General features: G+C 35.9%; 3 protein-coding genes across 4 annotated transcripts; 2 read left to right on the plus strand and 1 right to left on the minus strand.

The window, feature by feature from the left end:
• Nucleotides 1–7,207: 7,207 nt before the first annotated feature.
• LOC120254270 (stress-response A/B barrel domain-containing protein At5g22580-like) lies at nucleotides 7,208–7,890 on the minus strand. Its single transcript, XM_039262399.1, has 2 exons — nucleotides 7,697–7,890; nucleotides 7,208–7,597 (listed from the first exon to the last, which is right to left on the minus strand). Exons 1-2 carry the CDS (start codon nucleotides 7,813–7,815, stop codon nucleotides 7,399–7,401), a joined length of 318 nt encoding a protein of 105 aa, XP_039118333.1. The 5' UTR covers nucleotides 7,816–7,890; the 3' UTR covers nucleotides 7,208–7,398.
• A 507-nt stretch (nucleotides 7,891–8,397) lies between these two features.
• On the plus strand, nucleotides 8,398–12,943 carry LOC120254268 (protein GLUTELIN PRECURSOR ACCUMULATION 3-like). The gene is given in 18 exon segments (XM_039262396.1): nucleotides 8,398–8,612; nucleotides 8,736–8,833; nucleotides 8,920–9,058; nucleotides 9,170–9,198; nucleotides 9,366–9,462; nucleotides 9,542–9,597; nucleotides 9,743–9,850; nucleotides 10,345–10,401; nucleotides 10,578–10,669; nucleotides 10,802–10,876; nucleotides 10,878–10,887; nucleotides 11,065–11,217; nucleotides 11,748–11,845; nucleotides 11,990–12,154; nucleotides 12,240–12,343; nucleotides 12,436–12,514; nucleotides 12,516–12,530; nucleotides 12,642–12,943. Coding segments are annotated over 18 exon segments (1,494 nt in total). The 5' UTR covers nucleotides 8,398–8,553; the 3' UTR covers nucleotides 12,702–12,943.
• A 2,160-nt stretch (nucleotides 12,944–15,103) lies between these two features.
• On the plus strand, nucleotides 15,104–17,509 carry LOC120254269 (growth-regulating factor 4-like). Of its 2 annotated transcripts, none has more exons than XM_039262397.1 (4): nucleotides 15,104–16,043; nucleotides 16,149–16,352; nucleotides 16,449–16,728; nucleotides 16,831–17,509. In XM_039262397.1, the coding sequence occupies exons 1-4, from the start codon at nucleotides 15,812–15,814 to the stop codon at nucleotides 17,333–17,335; spliced, it is 1,221 nt and encodes a 406-aa protein (XP_039118331.1). In that variant the 5' UTR covers nucleotides 15,104–15,811; the 3' UTR covers nucleotides 17,336–17,509. The 2 variants fall into 2 exon arrangements, with proteins under 2 accessions (XP_039118331.1, XP_039118332.1); XM_039262398.1 differs by having other exon boundaries at nucleotides 15,106–16,043; nucleotides 16,834–17,509.
• The last annotated feature ends 4,674 nt before the right edge of the window (nucleotides 17,510–22,183 follow it).

Consider the following 22,183-nt stretch of genomic DNA (forward strand, 5'->3'; position numbering starts at 1 on the left):
ACAAATCCTTCACTATCAACAAGTTTTACATCTTTTTCTTCCAAATTGCATAGTCGAGGGGTTTAATTTAATAATCCTACATGCACTTTGTCCTTCCATTTTAGATTACAAGAAGTTACTATAGCACTATTGTTGTTAGCATATATGGTTATGTATGCAGGCAGGGACACTGCCGCACACCCTCCTCCGCCAACTACAGTGCGGCCTCTTGTGGGAATGCACTAGTAGCTTTCAAGCTCTTCTCGTGATGTTGTGCGGCCATATACTTGATGTATGCAGGCACACATTTGCCCATATGGCTTTCAGATTGGGTTGTGCGGCCTCCTATGTGGGTATATGACCTCTTTTTGACAACACAACTCTTACAAAATCAAAACTACCCCCTCTTTGTGATCTAGAATGGGATAATGTCTTCTAAAGATGATAAATATGGACAATCTATGCAAGACACCATTTTTAGCATGGAAAACCCTTCAAATCGAGGGGGAAATCACTAGACTCCTTAGAGCCACTTGAAATGCTTCCATAATGTCAACAATGGAGTTACAAAGGATTTCTCTCTAGCTAACTAGAGGTATACAAGCACAATAACATGAGTATTCAATAGGAGAATCTCTTAACAACACATACATTCATCATCATCACTCAAAGATGGAAACTATGACATCAAGAACAGATCAAAAGAAGATCAAACCTGGTAGATTAGGAGAGTTACTTGCAATGATTCATTACTCAAAATCTGAGTGAGATTTGGCACCATTTTGCCTTCCGATCATATTGCTAGCTCAAACCCTAACCCCTTCTTTCTTCCTCTTCTTCTTGGTTTCTTGTTTCTCATAATCTCTCTATGTCACTCCCTCTCTCTATGAATGAGAGTTTTACACACACACACACACACACACACACACACACATATATATATATATATATATATATTAATTTCTCGTGTGAAAGCCCAAATCTTCCCTTGCCCTTCCATTAATTAACATAGCTTTATTTTTATCATTTAAGTGGGATGACCCACTTTATTCACATGTTGGAGCCCCAAATATGGTAGCACCCCAACAGATATCTCATAATCTATTTAAGTAAAATGAATGTATAATGTGATTTAATCTTACGATTATGATCTTCTTTGAGGAAGTGTTGGCATGATGGTGAAAGAATAGAGCAAAATGAAACCAACAGAGTTAATATCATATTCATCTTATTCTTGTTTACATCTTCCAACTTACTTATCATTGAAATCATTGAACTATTCAACCTTGCGTTTATTTCAATGATTGTAGTTAACAAAGAACTAAAGCACTATGCATACCATAGCATGGTACCAATGAAATTGTTATTCGAGGTGATATCTATTATTGCTAGAACACAGTTAATATTCAAGAATTCTGCTTCAATGATTTGAACTTAAGTATTTCTTAACATCAAACACAACCATATGGTACTCATGCAAATACATAGTTGTGTTACTTGTGTCTAGATAACCATCAAATAAGAACTCTAATATTTTAACAATTTGATGGGATGAATGGAAGGACAAATATGTTGTATGATCAATCTGAATATAGTTTGGTAAGGTACTTCTTGTTTGTAAACTTGCAAGGGTTTACTATGGATATGATTTGATAAGGAATTCATCTTGTTGAATGAAAATTTGTTTTTGCTGATTATTTCTCTGTGAATGATGTTGGTATTACTTAGGCAAGTGCATATTATGCATAGAATAGTTGTTCCTTCTTGCATCATTAATAGGACATATTATGCATAATTTATATCTAGCTATGCTCTACATGATGGGGCTTAAAATGGGCTTCTATTGATGGAGATACTGATGAGTGCAACTCATATCATGCTTTCTTACCCTCAATTCATGCTTGTACTTGCCTTTTAGCACATCTTTGTATACATTCAGTGCTATTCTGGGTATATTTGTTAATGATGTAGGAATTAAGGAGCTCGAAGCAATTAGGAGTGAATCAAGATACCAAATGAGCGAAGATTGGAGAAATTGCTAAGTGTTCAAGCTCAGCACGGGCAGAGCACAGTTATGCTCTGTCCCCCTAAATATTCCATCCTTATGACGACCGAGAGATAAAGCTTGCAGGGGAGTGTCACTAGGGCAAACACGATTGAAGCACGCTCGTGCCCCCTGCCCCTGGAAATCTTTGGCAGGAGTTAATTTTTGCTCAACAGGGAAGCACCCGCTGGATGCTCCTGGCACGATCATGCTCAAGTGAAGCACAGTCCAAGCATGACCGCGCCTCCCACTGGAAATTCCAGATGAGCACATAGTCGATTCACTCAAAACCCTACCATGGAAACACTGTCTAAGCATGATCGTGCTTAGCCCATGTCGAGCTCGAACACAACCCTTTTTAACTCCAATTTCTAAGGTTTACTCTTATCTTTGTTCAGGGATTCTAATATCCACCGGGAGAACTTTGAAGAGAGTGAAGATCGAGGGCTTCACCACAACTTCTAAGGGGATCCGAGGATGAGTTGGAGGCACAAGAGAAATGGGGTTAGCATGACGGGGATCGGCGAGAAAGATTATCTTGAGGAGAACGGAGCCATATCTTCTTTCTCTAGTTCCTCATCTTTGTTTTCCTCGTTGTACCCATCCATGAGGGGCTAACTATCTATGGTGCCCTGGGATGTGAACTATGTTGTTTTGTATGTTTTGACTACTTGATTTTAATGTTTATGGGGAGTTCTTTTGGTTTCTTGTGTTAATTATTTGTTTGCATAACTTGATGTGTTGGATTTGCACAGTTGCTTACGTAATCTAGTTATCTTAGCAAAACTTGGTGTATTTAAAACCATAGATGCAACATTGCTCTTGAGCACACACTTGAACCATAGAATGTACCTCAACCTCAATCTAATTCTTGTTTAACTAAACATTGGAAGATAAATTAGTACTTTAAGTCCAGTCCCTGTGGTTCGACAACCCTACCCCTCAAGGGGTATCACTTTACTACTTGTGTGTGACCCGTGCACTTGCGGAGAACACATCAGATACCAAAAGCATATTGCATTGTCATGGTATTACATATCTCGTGTGTTTAGTACATTTGAATCATGTGGATTTGAATCATTATTTTCTATTCTGAGGATTCCATTGCTTTGCAGGAATCATATGGATTTAAATTATGTGAGACTACCTAATGTTTAGTACATTCGAATCAATTATGTACTCTCTAATGTTTGTAATTTCAGGTTACCTTTGCAGGAGTTCTTATATGTGCACTTGCTCTCAAAACTAATTTAGAATTTGGTTGTTAATGAAGCTGCCAAAATTTGTATTGTTTACACTATGGAATAGAAAGTCTTTTAACTTTGAAATGATTCAAGTATGCTATGAAATTATGTTGTTCTAATGAAAGGCAATGGAATTCTTTTACAAACTTTTTAATTCAACGTAATGTTATGTGTGTGTAAGAACCATTTGTTGTCTTTATATTTTTGTTAATCAAATTTTGTTTTAATATTTATGTTATCATATTTAATATAAAAATTATTTAATGAATACACATTATTAATAATTATATAAGTGAAAAAATAACAAATATGTGGTGAGGAAAAAATGAAAAAAAGGCATGACAATATTTTATCTTACTTGAGATTAAAGTAATAAACCCTTATGATTATATTTTTACCAATAGTTTGCTCTAAAAAAATCATTAAGTATGTCATACATTTAATATAAGTATTAAAAATAACAATAAAATTGCAATGAAGCATAATTACATATTAAATTACTTTAATATATACATAATTATTTTTTTTGCTACACTTAATAGTATTTTATAATTAATTAAAATTAATGATCACCCAAAGACGGGGTAACCTCATATGGGTGTTTGTATCTTATAAATACATCCAACCAAACTCATGTTTTCATTATCCCAATTTACAAATCCTTCTAAACGAATATAAAATCCTAAAATCCAGCATTTTCAAATACATTCAAACAAGCAATAGATGTGACTTAATGTATTTTTAAATCCAGGAATTTAAAAAATTAATTGTAATTGAAAATCCACTTCATTTTTAATTACATATAACCAAATGGCACCTTAGAGATTGTCCTTTGTTTAGTGGTACATGATTTCTTCTTTTGGCACAGTCACATGTTGCCCATCGATGGTTTTGTTGACCTCACCCCTTTAATAAATCTTAACCATTTGTTATATAATTATATATTTATCTATCTTTTAAAATTCAAATGAAATTAGATGCTTTAATTATTCAAATCTCAAACAACCACAAATTTATTTTTTTGATTTGGCCTTACCTTACTTGTTAGCAACCGCTACCCCCATATGCATCACAAAATTTCGATCTGCTAGGAAGATGAGGACTGAGCTTCCCTTTCCCTGCACCACTTTTGTGGTGGCAGCGAGGTCAAGAGAATTCATGTTGTGCACCAATAGGCGAGAAATACATAGTGAGTATCTTGGTGTCAAAATTTGATATTCTTCATCCTTCTAGTGATTAAAGGGTTCATGAAATCCTATATATAGTATGTAATAGAGTGTCTATTGTCTAGATTATTACCTTATTATTCGAGGAGTTGTAAGGATGGTAAGTTTCAGAGTTTTGTTATTGAAAAACAGTAATCTCTCTTCGATTTCAAGGGTCTTAGATGCAAAATTTGAAGGATAATAAAATAAGAAAGTTGTTGAGTTTGACGTTAGCCAAGTACCTGCAAAATTTAAGATTTTATACATATGTAGTTTATGAGATATAATTCTATTAGTAAAACTATCTTGAATGGAATTCTTATGCAGAACCTGAAGATTGATGGGTATTTTCAATGGTCTTGGAGATTGAATCGGGTAAGGTGCAAAATGGGAAAGTTGTTCCTTAATTGTCAGTAAAAAATCACTACTTTGGGACATGTAAATTGAGAGAAATGTATGTTTAAAATGGATACATGTGAATTACAATTATGTAGAAATAGCCGGAGATTCCAATGAATGCTATAGATTAGGTAGTACTCTAAACAATGTGAATTTTGGATTTGTCATAGCCTTAGGTGTCTACTTTTCTAAGAAGATGAATTTTGTGTTTGGTAAAGTATAGGCAAAGTTATGCTAGATTTAGTTCTCAAAGGTATGAGTCTTACGTGAAATGATGCATTTGTTGATCTTCTTATATGTATTTCTATTCTAGTGAGTTTTATTTGTTAATGTACAGAATGTTTGATTGTTCAAGCAGGGAGAATTGATCATTCTAGTTAGGTGTTTAAGAATCCAATGTTATGCATGATATTTCGATTTTCTTTGTTTTTTTTTTTTTATCAAGATGAGCTGCTAAGCCGCTAAGAAAGGCGAGGGCATGCACAAGCCTCAACGGAGTAAGTGGGGGTGGGACAGCTCACACGTGTCGAGGGTTAGGTTAGCTTAGCACTTCTTTCAATTTTTCTTGCTTGTGTTAAAGAGGTTTTTGTGATATCATTGGAATTTTTTCTCTCAAATATAGGGTATTTTGAGGAAACTTGTTCCAATATAGGATTCGAAGTTTTCTGAGCATTAGACAGTGTAAGTAACTAAGCTGCATAAAAATTTTGATATGTATATATATATATATATGCATTCACAAATAAATTTTGAATTTTTCAACATTTCTGAATATGTTTGTTGATTAATTATTTATTTGAATGTTTTATTTATTTAACTATTTCAATAAATTTTTTTATTGATTATTTATTCCTTTAAATTGTTTATTAAACCTTTTTAGTACTCTTTTTATTGAATTATGTATTTATTCAATTAATTGTTACAATTATTAATTATTGAATTATCAAGTCTAATAATTATATCAAAAAGTAATTGGATTATTTTTATACAGAAATGGGAGCATGTACGTGAGTGTTAGTATTTTTTTGCTTGATTAATTGTTCTACAAATTCTTTGGTCTAAAATTTTTAATATTTTTGTTTGGTTTTTGGACAATAAAATTACTTTGACATAAATACATTTAGTCTCCAATTAACTATATACTAACTTTGTCATTGGGGTTAAACGCTGATCATGTCAACATGAAACTCTGATAAAGAATTATAGTTTCATACAGTGTCGTTGTGAAATAATAACGATTTTTGATAATTTGGTTCAGGTCACCGAAGATAAACAAATGAGCTCTGAAAATCTGAGTCGGGTCACCAACTTCAAATAAATGGCCTCTGATATTTTGTTTTGGCCATAGTAATTGGGGGATGTATATTTTAATAATTTGATCAGTTATGTATTTTATTTTTACTACATGATAATTTTGTATTATGTTGAATTGCTTCTGTTTTCTGAATTAGATTTTGGATAAATATTGTACAGTGTTATATTATTATTGGGATGTCAAGCTCATAAGTTTGTTCTAATTTTTTTTTTATAGCAGGAGTAAATAGTTCAGCAGACAACTTAATGGGTTAGTGAAAGTTTGTGTTACTTGTTTGAATGGGTTGTTATTATATTTGTATTAGTATTTGAGTTTTGTTTTAGAAAACCTCATTGTTTTCAAACCCTATTATATTTAGTTTGTATTTGAAATTGTAATTTTGAAATTTATATTTTCTGTTGTGAAATCTGCTCTGAAGCATTGCATGCCTCAGGGTCCACGTCTTGTGAATATGTGGCCGTTTGTAAGCATGCCAAACTCGATCTGCTTACAAACTCGATAGGCCGAGTTCGGGGCATGACAGGTTTCCAAAATTTAGCTGCAAAACAACCCTCACAACTTGAGATCATAGATCTTACTGATTTTCTGCTCCCTTCACCTAATTGGTTAATAATTCATCATATTCTGATATACTATTCTTATGATACAATGGTATAACAGCACAATCATTAAACTTTATCTTAGTCCGAAGAGCTATTAATTAATCATCTGTTATCCTACAACCCAAATATGACTGCTTTTCATTAACAAAGATTCAAAAAAGTATAGATAGCAGATCGATGCAAGTCTATTATTTATATGATGCTGGAGACCAGACCATGTGATTGTTGTTCACTGAATCAATGATCCCCTAATCAATAATGGGAGAATTAACATGGGGCGAAACACCCACCTCAAGTTTATCCAAATCCCATCTATAACCCTGAACCAGATCGATCATAGATATCAAAGTTACCAAAATCCAAATCCATGTTGATGAATGTTGGTTTAAAAGCCTGATGTGATCTCAAAACACCCTGGATCATTGTAAAAACACCTATTAATTATTTGAAAGACTTTTGATCTTATAAATGGAAACAAACACAATGCAAATAGAGTCAGTCACATATGACTGACTAGACACGCACACATCTCACTGCATTGGCACCAACAAATTGAGCTTCCTGAATATGAATATCATCAATGATCTTGTCTAGCAAATCCAGTTTGCTGTTAAGCGGAAGGCTTGATGACAACAGGTGGAAACTGAAACAGTAAGATCTTATCAATTGCTGCAGCAAAAGGGCCGGCAAATGCAACATGGCTTGGATGGTTGGAGTAAGCTGCAAAATCTTCAGCACAGTTGAAGGTCAGTATGAAGGCATGGGTGAACCCCTGGCTCATCATCTGCTCACTCCCCACATCTTCTCCCCTGTTCAATAAAATCATGGCAGATTCATGCATAATATTTTGCTCTATATATATACATTGATTCTGATAAAATGAAATGAGAATGTGATTACTTGCTCACCATTCAAACCCCTTGACAGCATCTATCTCAGTGGCAAGCTTCTTCATCCCCTCAAGCAACTCCTCAACCACTATACCTTCCTTGAACTTCACCAAAACTAGATGCTTCACTTCTCCCATGGTTCTTCACCTTCTGTGTTTAAGTGCAGTGCTCTCATGTGCTTTAGCTAGGTTGCATATATACATGTGTATGTGCTTTTAAGATGGTAGATCAAGTAATGTTGTTGAACAGTTCCTGTGATTTTGAATTGCGGACAGCAAGAATCTGTTATTATTGAAAAAGATAAATTAATGGGGCACAGAAAGCAAATGGCAATGGCAATGGCAATGGAAGGAGCCCACCAGACTATTGTATATAACAAGTTCATCCCCCTGGCAAGCTGTCTTCGCTGTTAACCAAATATTTGTGTCTGCATGGTTATCATCAACGTACTACCATCACATGCCTACTCCTTTTTCTTCAACAACTTTTTCTGATCCTACTCTCACCAAACAAAAGAGATGCTCATCCTTTTTACCCCATCATACTTATCAATGATGAATAGTTCAATAAAAAGAATAACCTAGGAATTTAGTGAAGAGTTATTATTACTAAAAATATGTTAATTAATTAATAATCTTTGCAAATATTTAATTAATAAATTAATCCAATAAATCCTTGAAGAAATTTGTTTATGTCATAAATGACACAGAGGACCTGATTCAATTGGGCCGGGCCTAATCGCTTATACTGGGCCAGACATAAATAGAGATCCAGAAAAGAAGCATTGTCGTCTCGATCGAGTCTTGTCCTTGGAGCACCGAACACCGCCTGCTGCTCGCCGGCGAGAGGAGAGGAGAGGAGAGGAGAGAAGCGAGATGCATTGGATCAGGGCCGATGGCTCCGATTTTGGAGGAAATCTCCCAATCCCTCGAAGGCAATTCTTCTTTCTCTCAATCTATCTGCATTTATGTTATTCTATATTTTTTTTTTGATTTTCCATCTCAAATCCACAAAGAAGCTCAACCATCACTGATGTTCATGTTTGTGGAGGCGGCAGTGGGCACACAGCGGTGATGGTGGGCAAATCCAAGGTGGTCGTCTTTGGAGGCTTCGCTGACAAGAGATTCCTTGACGACATCGCCGTCTACGACATTGGTCCCCTTTCCTTCTCCTTCATTCATTCATTCATAAATTTATTTGTGATGATTTAATGAGGTTCAATTTGGTGTTTGTGATCGCAGAGAATAAACTTTGGTTCACTCCCCAATGCACTGGGAGCGGGTCGGATGAACAACACGGACCACCACCGCGTGCCTTTCATGTTTCTGTCTCCATTGACTGTAACTTGTTCGTCTTTGGTGGTCGTTCTGGTGGCAAGAGGTCTGTCCAATGCCCCACTCTTGTATTTGTTACCTTTACTTTGCGAATTGGAATTCAACAAATTACTCTTGCGAGCTGAACTTTGACATGAAAAAATACATGCTTTTTCAGGTTGGGTGATTTCTGGATGCTTGATACTGGTACATGCATCTTTTTTTCTTGGTGTGTGTGTGTGTGTGTATGTGTGTGTGTGTGCAATTGAGCATGTAGGATAGGTCGGTTGGGTTAATTACAAGTTAGTGATTTGTACTCCGAATGACATGATGATGAGCTGCTGTTGCTGTTCTGTTTGTTCGTCTCTTGATAGATATTTGGCAATGGTCAGAGCTTACTAGTTTTGGTGACTTGCCATCACCTAGGGAGTTTGCTGCTGCTTCAGCTATTGGAAATCGCAAAATTGTTATGTAAGCTAGCTGCTTGCTTGTTAGTTACCAGCATGAAATTAACTACTTGAATCTTAAGTTACTTAGCACTCACACACAGGTATGGCGGCTGGGATGGCAAAAAGTGGCTGTCTGATGTCTACATCTTAGACACAAGTAACCTTTCCTGCGTGCTGCTTGTCTCTTTCTCTTGTTTCATGTTATAAGTTCTTGCCTGCTGCTGAGAAAAATGCTGCATTCATGGAATTTCTCATGATTACATGGGTTAGACTAATTTATTTGATGTCTCTCTCTTCAACAGTATCACTTGAGTGGACTGAGTTATCGGTTTCTGGATCAGCACCTCCACCTAGATGTGGGCATTCAGTCACTATGGTTGAAAAGCGATTGCTTGTCTATGGTGGCAGAGGTAAATTATCAATCAGGTTGGTTTATTGCAAATTTAATGTGTTTTTCTCTTGCCTTGTGGTTCATTTTGGTTTGCACTTTTTCACTTTTTTTCTCAGCTGAAGCTTTGACTAAAAAGATTTTATTTCAGCAGGGATAATAACAGTCTCTGATATTAAATCATATTGTTTCATAGAAGTAAAGGAGAAATGGAAAAATTTTAATTGATTCATTTGTCTTTCACCCACAAGTTATTAATCTCTTTCAATTTTTCTCTCATCAATTTTTCGTTAGAGGTATAACAAATCTTTCAAGATTGCTTTCTTAGTTCTTGTAAACATGGGTATATAGCTATAATTTATCCATTAATCTTTTTTTGTTGTTTTTTTGTATTTTAAGACTTGGGGACTTCATCTTGTTCACTGCATTTTATACAAAATGCACATGTGAAACTGTTCTGGAAGATAATGGAATCCCATGCTTAAGTGCTGACTCTGATCTTTTACCCTTTAATAGGAGGTGGTGGACTTATAATGGGCGACTTATGGGCTTTGAAGGGTCTCATAGAAGAAGGTATTCCTTCTAGACATGTGAAGCCTTTGATTTGCTGAACCCTTAGTGAGCTCCCAGTGTGTTCAATTCATTATGTTGACTATGTATTGAGCGGTAGATTAGCCAGAATATGAATTAAACGGGTGTTTCCACTACTTGTCTGATTGGGTTGAATGTTAATGTTTGTCATGAACAAGATAATGAGACACCTGGTTGGACTCAATTGAAGCTTCCTGGGCAACCTCCTTCACCACGCTGTGGTCATACAGTAACTTCTGGAGGGCACTATGTAATGTTTCCTCACATATTTGCTCTGGCTTATAATTTTATTTTTCTTTATCAAGTTATTTCTGTGTGTCAATGACACTGTTTTTTCATTTTTTTGGTTATTAGTGAATGATTGCTCAATGTGTGTTTTCAGCTTTTATTATTCGGAGGACATGGGACTGGAGGTTGGCTGAGTCGATATGACATCTACCACAATGACTGTGTAATTTTTGGATAGAGGTAAGTTTTTGGAAGAACATTGTTGTTCAGTTTAATCTGCAGTTATGTCAGCCAGTTTTCTAGCTCCAAATGTTAACTGAGGCCACCTTTGCTGTGACCTTGATTTGATTTGCTATTCTTAGTGTCGATCTTTCTTGACTGTTGCCTATTGTAGTCAACTAATTTGGCTCATTTCAGTCTCTGTTCAGTGGAAACGCTTGCTTACAACAAATGAACCTCTGCCTGTTCGGGCATACCACTCCATGACCTGCATTGGTGCACGCTATCTTTTATTTGGTGGATTTGATGGCAAGACCACATTTGGTGATTTGTGGTGGTTGGTTCCTGAAGGTATTGTTACTCTTGGATCACATTGATCATATCCTATTAGAGAGTGTCTTTGTTATGTGATACTTGATTTCTTATTTGGCAGAATCACATGGTGTCCATCTATGGTTTTCAAACTCTAGCTGTAAAACAAACCTCATAAATTGAGATCATAGATGTTACTGATTTCCTGCTCCCTTCATCATTTTGGTTAATAATTCATCATATGCTGATATACTGTTCTTAGGATGCAATGGTATAACAGCACAATCATTAAATGTTATCTTAGTCCAAAGATCTATTAATCATCTGTTATTCTACTACCCAAATATGACTGCTTTTTCATTATCACATATTCAGCTTAAATCTACATCTTTTATGATTTTCTGCCGATATTGTTTGCCCTAATTTATTCAGGTTAATGTCTTTCTTGTTTTATATTCATATTTATCTTCTTAAGTAACCTTCTTCATTTGTTAATTTACCTTGTTTCATTATTCAGTAGAAAACATTATTCTTGCCTAGACTCCCTGATCCATTCTCCACATGCGCAGATGATCCAATTGCTAAGAGATTGCCATCAAGTATAACTCCCGTGCCTGATATTAAACAGACAGTGACAAGAAGTGATTTATCTCAATCTATTCATAAGGTAATACAACAAATGAGAAAACTCTAAAGCAAGCATTCTGCTCGCCTTTTCCATTCTGAGAGAGTGCATGCTTACACAGCACAGAGACTTTGCGGCAGGAATTGATGACAGAAACACCCAGTTATATATGTTCTTGTTTTGTAGGAGAGTGAAATGGAAGAATCACCTATAGTGGAGCTGCAGAAAAGAATAGGAGTTCCAATTTCTTCTTCTATTCCCCATATGAATATTGTTGATGAAGTCGATGATAAAGAACTCCTTGAGCTTTCCTCAAGGCTCCCAATTAGTGATCCAGGTGCTGCCATTGAGGTGATATTTTAGCACGTATCTCGTTGGTATCTGATTATAATTTGCACCATTGGATTCATATCGGTTATGGTTGTTTGAATTACAGTCACTTCGTCACCACTGGAAAAATTCTTCAGCAAGCTCAATACAGCTGAGAGAGCTTGGCCCATTGCTTAGAGATTATCAGCGTCTAATTGCCAATCATTATATGTAAGTTAATGTTGCTTCTCTGTATCAATTAAATGGTTTCCATGGCTGCTGCTCGCAATCTGTGCTAATATTCGGAACTGCATCTGTGACAGTGGAAATTTTGCCCCTGAATCAGCACTCTCCACATGCACTCCTTTAGGTGAAGGAATTCAGCATCAATTTTTCCATTTGAAAAAGTGCATCCCAGGTATGCCTTTTTCTCTCCCTCATTTGTGCAAAAATATTGTATCTGCCAATATTTAAAAGAAGTTGCTGTGGATATGACAAATTCCGATGATTATTATTATTAATTTTTCAGCTGCGACTTGGTGATGTTCCAAGATTGCTCAGTGAATATAAAGAGCTGATTCCAAATTGAAGATTGCTGTTCTATTCCAGTTTGGCATTATACCTGGAACAGAAGAGTTGATTGGTTCTGATGCATTATTATTCACACATATGAATACAAGGAGCGACACTTGCTTCCAAAAGTTTATTCCAATCATTTTTCCCATAAATAGAACACACACACACACATACATATATATAAAGAGCCGTATCAGTGTCAAGTATTTTACTGGAGATTCCATCAATAATCCCACATACATGTTTTGTTGTTTCCCTGTTACTACTAGTCATACCAATCTCTCTCTCTCTCTCGATTCATGAATTCATACGGTATAAAAAAACAAAGAAGAGAAGAAAAGAAGAATTAGAAGGTGATGGGACAGCAATGAGAGAGCAGTTGAGTGGTGTTGTGTTGTGTCTCCCATGGGAGTAGTACTAGTTACTATTGAACCAGACCCTCCTGACACAACTCTTTTCCGCTCACGTGATATTTCTTTATTACTCCATGCCAACTGGCACCACCCCCTCTTCTTGCCTCTTTCCATTGGAATCTCAGTTTTATATTACCAGTTTAATAATTTGAAAGACAAAAGTGTAATCATTCTATGTTCTACTAGATAATATATTATAATCAATAACTTTTATTTTCCACCGTTTTCCAAATAAAAATAAATAATATATATATATATATATATTTTATTTTTTTTTTGAAAAAAAGGACCACAAGGCACACGAACCTCGAAACCCCTGTGATTCCAGTAAGACCCCGGAATGAATGCATGCCTCAGTCTTCGTACGCGTGCAGCCATGTGGGCACCCACAAATGCAAACTCCAGGCTCACTATCATTTATGCAACAATCTTTCCATATATATGTATATTAATATACATATATATATAATATGTATATGAGAAATAGAAATAGCAAAAAGAGCATGAGAAAGTAGAAACGGAGTAACTGAGTTGTCTTATCCTGAGTCCACAAAACAAGCACTGTATTTGAACACTGTCTCCAGCCAGACAGACACTGCGTAGGTTGATGCAATAACTTAAGTCATGCATGATATAATGAAAGTTCTAAGCTTGTTACCAACGGTGAAGAGCTGCTAGACAACTTGAGAGCAAAGCAAAGTAATGGAACAGGAGGGAGTAGCAGAATTGATGGAGTTTTTCTTTTCTTCATAACTTATTAACTTGCATGCATGAATGAAGCAGAGTGATGCTGGATATATAACAGAAGCAGTGATCACAAGGCTGGTTGACTAGTTGCAAAAAAACAAGATGGTGACTTAGATCCTAAGCCATAACAGTTACACAAAACATGGTACTACTACCATGTTTTGTTTCTTTTTAGTGAAGAGTGAGGTAATGTATTATTATAATCTATGAAAGTTACGTCAAGTCAAGGAGGAAGAAAAAGTTCGCTGATAGTTGCTTTCCTGAGGAGACAGTTCACAAGAATCACAACCGAGATTACAAGAAAGCAAATGCAGCTCAAAACGACATATATATATATATATATATATATGTAAAAGAAAAAAGCTGATGGCTTTGGATGGGTGCGAATCTTCTTTGGGTCCGTACAACCAGCTGCTTCCCAACCCACTACCTTACTATGATTTGCCCCTTCTTTCTGGGTTCTTCTTCTTCTCACACCATCCTTCTCTTTTCTCCTCTAATTATATGAAACACAGATATCATGTCTCACTCACATCAAGCCTCTGTGTTCCATGTGACTGTGGGACCTTTCATTCTTACTGCTCATTCATTTTAAGGATGAAATTCAATAATAGACTGAAAAAAGACAAGGTAGTATATTTGTACGTATATATCATTGTTCAGCAGTAGAGCTAGCTAGGCAGCTAATTACTAAGCAAACAAATGATGAAAGAATGAAGTTTCTCATTAAAGCGCTTCATGTGATTGTGCATTATGCTTAAAATAATAAAAGCATAAATTGAAGAAACAGAGAGAAAGAGAGAGAGAGAGAGAGAGAGAGAGAGAGAGTGAGATGATGGGACAGAAAGGAAGGGGGCTTGGCCATAATTGAATGCTGAGTTTGCCCCTCCTCCCGCCCGTACCATATGTACCCATCTCTCTTCTTAGATTCCACGTTTTCAATGCTTTTCCTTGCATCAAGATACCCTCCACGATGACTTTTTTTCTTTTTTTTTTAAATAATAAAATACAAGAAAAAGGTAGAAGCTCAAACAATGTGTGTGAGTTTCCAGATATCATGAATACAGAACTACTGCAGCAGCAATCCAAGCCAACCTTTTGTTTCTTCTTTTTTTCTTGTTTTTTTGTTTCTTTTACTCACTTTAGACATGCCATTAAAAAAACTGAGGTTGGTTGTGGACAAAAGAGTGATATTGGAAGATCAAAAGTTTATATATATATATATATATATATCTTTATACATGGTTCACTGTATCACTGAAGAACAACCAGGGAAGAGTTTAGACAACCTTTGATAATACCAGCACACTGACATTCTCTTATTCATGCTTTCGCTGCTACTAAGCTTAGGCTTCTTCAAGAAACTTTAGCCATAGATATGGATTTTTCTCAAAAGGAGGGCTATATAGACTCATTATATATATATAGGGACATCACAGCAATGAACCACCCCCACAGCCTTTTTGCTCTTCTACTGTCCCACTTGCCTGCTATAGAGTCAAAAACATCTTTCTTTCTTTCTCTACTATACATTATTATATTATATTGTTGCTCAGGTATCAACCCACTTCATGTGTTATCCTTGAGAGCTTTTTGTTATCCAAGAAAGAGCAAATAGATCAAATCAGAGGGCACCTTCTGAAGAGACAGATCCTTCACTTCCCCATACTTGCTCAACCAAACCCCCTCGGTTCTTTAAAAGTAAAACCTATCAGGCTATATTAAGCATCACTTGTCACTTGCCAGCTATCCTATCTATCCATACAAGTTTGATCTGAACAAGAACCAGATTAATATTTTGTATATCTCTGATGGTGATTGTCATATAAAGGAACTGCTCACAGTGTAAACCACACCAGAACCAGAGCCAGAGCCAGAGCCAGAGCCAGAATCTGAACCAGAGCCATTGCCATTCATTTTCTCTTTTAATCCATTTTTTCAAATATTCAACTCAGTTGTCCCCATGAACATGGACATGGACTCCTCCTCCCAGCAATGGGGAAGCCAACAGGAGCCAGATCAGCACCAGAACCAGGCAAAAGTCTCAAAGCTTCAACTGATGACAGATGAACAAGAGATCCATGCCTCTGCTCTTCCATTATTTGCAGCCACTCCTATAAACCACACCAGAACAACAAGCACCCCCACCCTGACCCCATTTCCACCTGATTCATCCCATACTAGTAGATTCTCCTGTGAGTTTCCATTCCTTTCTTTCTTTTTCTTTACTTTTTTCTTGTATATACAATAGACATAGTTCTGTTTCAGCCATAATAACAGCAAGCAATGATTTTCCTCAGGGGGGGCAGGAGGAGGGATGGTAGGTTTATTCAGTTTGGCACAATGGCAGGAGCTGGAGTTACAGGCCTTGATCTACAAATACATGCTGGCCGGGGCTCCAGTGCCTTTGGACCTCATTCTCCCCATCAGAAAAAGCCTTCTCTCTGCACACCCTTACTATCACCACCACCAACTTCAATACCAGCACTTCCCTACACCTGCTAGTCAGTCTCTGTTCTGCTACTCCTCTATTCTTCTTCTTTTTTTCAATCTTGCATCTAGTCTTTTCAAACATATATGTATTTGTTTGTCTTGTTTAGTGCTACAGAGCGGGTATTGGGGGAGGTGTGTGATAGACCCTGAACCAGGAAGATGTCGAAGAACTGACGGCAAGAAGTGGAGGTGCTCAAGGGAAGTGGTACCGAGCCATAAGTACTGTGAGCGCCACGTTCACCGCGGCCGAAACCGTTCAAGAAAGCATGTGGAAGTCCTCGCACCCACACCAACTACTACTACCAAAGACGACGACGGCGACGACAACAACAACAACAACAACAACCATTTTGTTCCGCATCATCATCACCATCACCACCAAACCAGGTGCCCTACTCCATTCATGTCAATATTATGCCATCTTTTCATCTTGCAAAATGCTGCGGGGATATGTGTATGTATATAGTTATGTTGGTTTTCTTTGAGCAGCAGAGGAACAGAAGATGATGGTAGGCAGAGCTACTGCACTAACTATCCAGACCAGAACGAGGGCCATGTTTTGAGGAAGTTCTTCAATGAGAGACCAAGATCACAAGGACAGCAGGAGAGCATCTCCAGTGCTAGTGGTGGTGGTGGTGGTGGTGGTAGCCAACAGACCCTTCTCTCCATCTCCATTCCTGGGGATGTGTCTTTGAAACTATCAACAGGCTCAAGCAAAGACAACGGAGATGGTGGTGGTGGAGCGCATCATAATGCCCAGCAATCTCCAGCTAATCTTAATGTTAATGTTAATGCTAATGCTAATATTAATAGAAATTGGTCTGAGTGGGGACATGGTAATGAGAATGAAAATAATGGAGAAACGGCAAGTGGGGGCCCGCTTGCAGAGGCACTTCTCCGTTCGTCAACTTCCACAGCATCACCGACTAGCGTGTTGCAAAAGCCCTGTGGGATCTCCGCATCTGAAACCAGTAGTATCAGTATCTCAAGTTGATCTGTGCCTTATTTGTTGTTTTGTTTGTCATATTGTCGGGTGTGTGGGTCTTTGTTTCTTTATGGGTTGCTGATGTTCCAAGTGGAGAACTCTCTCCCTCTCTCTGTCTCTGCTTTGTCACTTTAGTGTCTTGTATTGAGTCTCTATTATTATTATTATTATTATTATTATTATTCTGGCAGCTTCTGAAATTTAAAGTTTGTTTTTTATTTTATCAGGAGATGATGCTTGGTAAATAGTAAATAACACCTGCAATGAAAGATCCATGCAGGTCTTTAAAAGAGGCTATGTGATCTGCCCGACATTAATGTTTTAGGCGCGTGCAGTTAATTAAGGAGAGGGATGAAAAAAAAAATAGGCAACCAGAATCGGGTTTATAATTGGTCCAGTTCACTGTAGAAACCTGAATTTTGAAAAATCCGTCTGATCATCAATCCTGGTTTGCAATTTTTTTTTAAATCTATATTTATAATAATAGATTAATAATAACAATAATATCAAAAATATGGAAGATTAAAGTGTAGAGTCAAAATTTATAAGCTTAAGGTTGGTACAAAGTGGATTTCAGATTTCTTCCTTGGACTTGAACTAAGAATTAGGGCTACTTTATTCTACAAATTTTGGGGCCGCTACATCTTTGCTGTTGGGCTCTTTCCTTGCCGGGGCTCCGATCAACGACTACACTAGAATTAAGATCGAAAACTAGTGCAAGGATTGAGAGTTGAAGCAGTTCACTAAGCTTTTGAGCCTTTTGGTCCAGATCACAGGGGTATATTGCATGTAGGATTTGTTTGTTTTGTTTTTTTGGTTTTTGTTTTTTGTTTTTTTGACTTGGTGAACATTTGAGTTCTTTCTTATTTTTACTTAGATATCAAACATCTCTGTTCTTGTTGATGTGTCAAACAACTCAAACCATATTGAAAATCACTAAAGCAGCGATATTTGTTGACAACATTTGCACAATAATTGCAACTATAAAAAGTACATTTGTTGTTGTTGTTGTTTTAACTTTGTGAACAATGAGGGTGCATGATATTGATGGTTAGGTTTTTATGATATTCAGTTGGTCTTCTAGTTTTCTGCCATTGCAGCCATTGACCTATTCTTGTTTTCTTTGTTGTATTATGGATTTTTTGGAGCAAATATTGCATTGAATTCGAATGGATTTATTTTCTATGCAATCTTTAATCGTTGTTTAGATATCATACATCTCTGGCATATTGTATCTTGAGCTTTTTTTTTTCTTTTTATTTTGATGTGCAAATCATGTAGGGAATCACCAAGTAATTCTTTGTTAGAATTAATTATGTTTATTATGTTTATATATATGTATATATAAGATCATTATATATATATATTAATTATGTTTATTTTATTTCTTTTATCTTCAGATTGGGTGTTTATTCAACATTTAGTGAAACAATTACTCACCAAAACCATTCGGAAGAATCAGAAGAAGGTCAGTTCTTTAGTCCTGTTTTTGAATTTTCAAATTTGTTCACTATTTTAATTCTTTGTATTTTGCCTAGGAAATGGAAATCAATGCACAATCATCATCCGTCTCTAGTTCTGTTCATTCGAAAAGTGATCCTGCTTGGGACCATTTTGCTTTAACCACTAATGATTAGAAGGAAGCAATTTCAATGTCTTTTATTGTGGATCTAAATATCAAGGTGGAGGCATTTATAGGATGAAACACCATATAGCCGGAGTTCGTAACAACATTACAACTTGTAAAAAAAGTTCCGTATGATGTTTGTGAGCAATGTTTGGCACATCTTAATTCTTCAAAGCAAAAAGAGCAAAAATGTGAAGATGCATATAAAGTTATTGAATAGAATGATGATGAGCAGTTATAAGAGTTAAATCCTACATCAAAGCATCAAGAAAAAAAAGGTTCAGCCTTTGAAAAGTTACTTGGGAAAAGAAAAGCAAAAGATCCAATTAGAGATGATGTAGTTCTAAAGCCTGCTTTAGGCTCCCAACCTAGCATCAAAAGTGTGTTATGTGGCAAACAAGCAGTTCAAAAGGCACATATGACAATCACTAGATAGTTTTTAAATGTATGCATTCCTTTTAATGCAGTGCGGTCTTATTTTCAGTCGGCTTTAGATGCTATTGCTATGATTAATAGTCGATATAAGGCCCCATCCTACAATGATATGAGAATTCACTTGTTGGAAACTTCTTATTGATGATTATAGAAGCACTTGGGCGAACTCTGGATGTACAATCATGGGTGATGGTTGGATTGATTAAAGGCAAAGGACTTTCATTAATTTTTTGGTGTGCTGTCTAGCTGGAATAACATTTATCAAGTCCATTGATGCATCAGATATTGTCAAGGATGCCTCAAATTTGTGTAATTTGTTTGCAGAAATAGTTGAATGGGTTGGACCTTCTAATGCGGTGCATTTAGTTGCCGATAATGCAAGTAACTATGTGAAAGCCAAATTGTTTGGAATCTAGTGGAGAATCTTTCTACTACCTATATTAATATTATAGACAATATTGATCATGGAAATTGGCTGGATGTCAATCAGAATGGAAATTCCAAATAAAATACTTCTTTGATTGCTGCCACCATTTGGTCATTTGGAAGAGTCATTGTGATCTAATTTTCAATCATAGAGATCTTGATCTCTTTTAGATTACCAAAAATGTTGTTGAGTATACTAAAGAGTTCAGGATTAACAAGACAAACTACAAGCTGATTAATTATTTCATCTACAACAGGCCCACCCAGGATACTTTGGGAGTCTTCTTGGCAACTGCTTGGAATGAAGCAATAGGTAAAAGGTGGAGTTGGTTTCATTATCATTGATTCTAATTCAAAGGTTTTTTTGTACAGGTTTGGTCCCACTAGTATTGATGCAAGAATTGAATTAGAGTCAAAAGCTTTAGCTACAGACCATGGGGATCATTAAAGAAGCTAGGGAGAGATGTTCTAACATTTATATTAGCTCAAAGGAGATGTGGAATGCGCTCCAGGGGAACGATGAAGCTTATCATTGGAGACATTCAAACTGCATTAATGAAATTAGGAATTTGCTTATCTACTTCAACATTTTGAGAATGAATTTACTACATTAGACTTGGAACAAGATTGTTCCTGCTTTAGCTGGTCAAGGAATCAAAGCTACTTAACTGTCTTTTTTTCACAAGGGAATGGAGAAACCAAAGTGGATCATGAGAATGCTCAATCATGCTAGCTTTACTGATTGACTTTGCTGCTTTTTCTAGCTTTTTCCCTCCGTTTTTGTGTTTTCTTTCAGTTTTTTCTGGTTTCCTGTTTGGTTGTAAGTTTGAACTCTTTTTCTTTTAATAAATAGTGACGTGATATCTCCTTTACCCCAAAACAAACTATGTGAAAGCCGGAAAATTGTTGCAAGAGAGGTATGAACACATTTATTGGATGCCTTGTGCAGCCGATTGCCTAAATTTGTTGTTGTAATACATCAGTAAAATGCCTCATGTGGGCGAGATTGCAAATCAGGCTTCAAAGGTGACTATTTTTGCCTACAACCATATTTTCTTATTATCCTTATTACTTTGAAGAGCATTTATGAGCATAAACATGACTTGCAAGCTTTGGTGACAAGCAAATATTATAGAGATAAACGATTATCTAGAAGTGCTATAGGAAAAGTTGTCAATGATACTATTTTGGATAATAAATTTTGGGATGAATGTTTGCTTATGGTGAAGATTAAAGCACCTATAATCAAGCTTTTGCGTATTGTGGATGCTGGTCCAAGAAATCCGCTTGACGCAAGTACTCTTCTTCTCCACTTTTTTTAACCAAAGAGACCGCCATCCTTCCAATTGTCGGAATATTATTTTTGAAGACATTCTCTCTTCTTGGTTTCCTGAATTTCTCTTTTTGATTTTTTTTCCCTGAATCCTTGCATTTAATATTTTCCATTTCTTAGATCTTCCCTTTCCCCAAAGAAGGCTTTATATTATCGTCGTTAAATTGTGAACTTCATATGAAGAGGACTCATAGTGAAGATGCTAGAAATGAACATCCAACTATAAGATATACAGCCTACATGGATGGGCAAGGACTAAACAGGTGATTTGTATTTATTTATTTATTTATTTGGGTTTGTGTATTCGTGTGAAACCTTATTTCCAAAATATTTTACTGTTCATTATTTTGTGTTGCTTTTTTGTGGTTGAAAATTATCCTGTGAATCAGAAGAAGATTTATGTTTTGGTTGGTTTTCTTCCATTTATAAGTTCAACTATTCATGTATATATATTATATTGTTGTTATTTACAAGCAAAACCTAAAAGCAAAAAATTATATAACTACACACACACATATCTATATATATCTATCTATCTATATATATATATATATATATATATATATATATATAAACTATAAGAGTATATGTTTTATAACTTTTATATTTGTATTTGTCTACCCCTATCCAATCCTTACTCTATTGACAACGAAAACTCTTCGATAACTACCATGTAATCGAGCGTGAAGAAAGCAAGACAGAGTCCTATCCTCAATCTTCTCATGTATGTCAGGGTATAAGTAGGTTTCTAATTGATGAGGATGTGCACGGTAATTATATAACATTTTAATGAGCTTTAACTTATCAGAAGAGGGAACGGTAGATACTAAGTGAGAACAACAAACATTAAAGAGAAACGTAATATATTAAGTGAAAACTGCAATCAATAAGTAGAAAACCATTATGTTAAAAGGAAACTTTGTGTAATACATGGAAAACTATTAACTATTATATTAAGTGAATACTTAATATAATGCGTAGATAGGTAGTTTATTAAGTGTAGATAAATTTAAAATTCTGTTTGCTAGCAAAATTG

Source organism: Dioscorea cayenensis, unplaced genomic scaffold (assembly GCF_009730915.1).
Source record: "Dioscorea cayenensis subsp. rotundata cultivar TDr96_F1 unplaced genomic scaffold, TDr96_F1_v2_PseudoChromosome.rev07_lg8_w22 25.fasta BLBR01000402.1, whole genome shotgun sequence".
Taxonomy (NCBI): domain Eukaryota; kingdom Viridiplantae; phylum Streptophyta; class Magnoliopsida; order Dioscoreales; family Dioscoreaceae; genus Dioscorea; species Dioscorea cayenensis.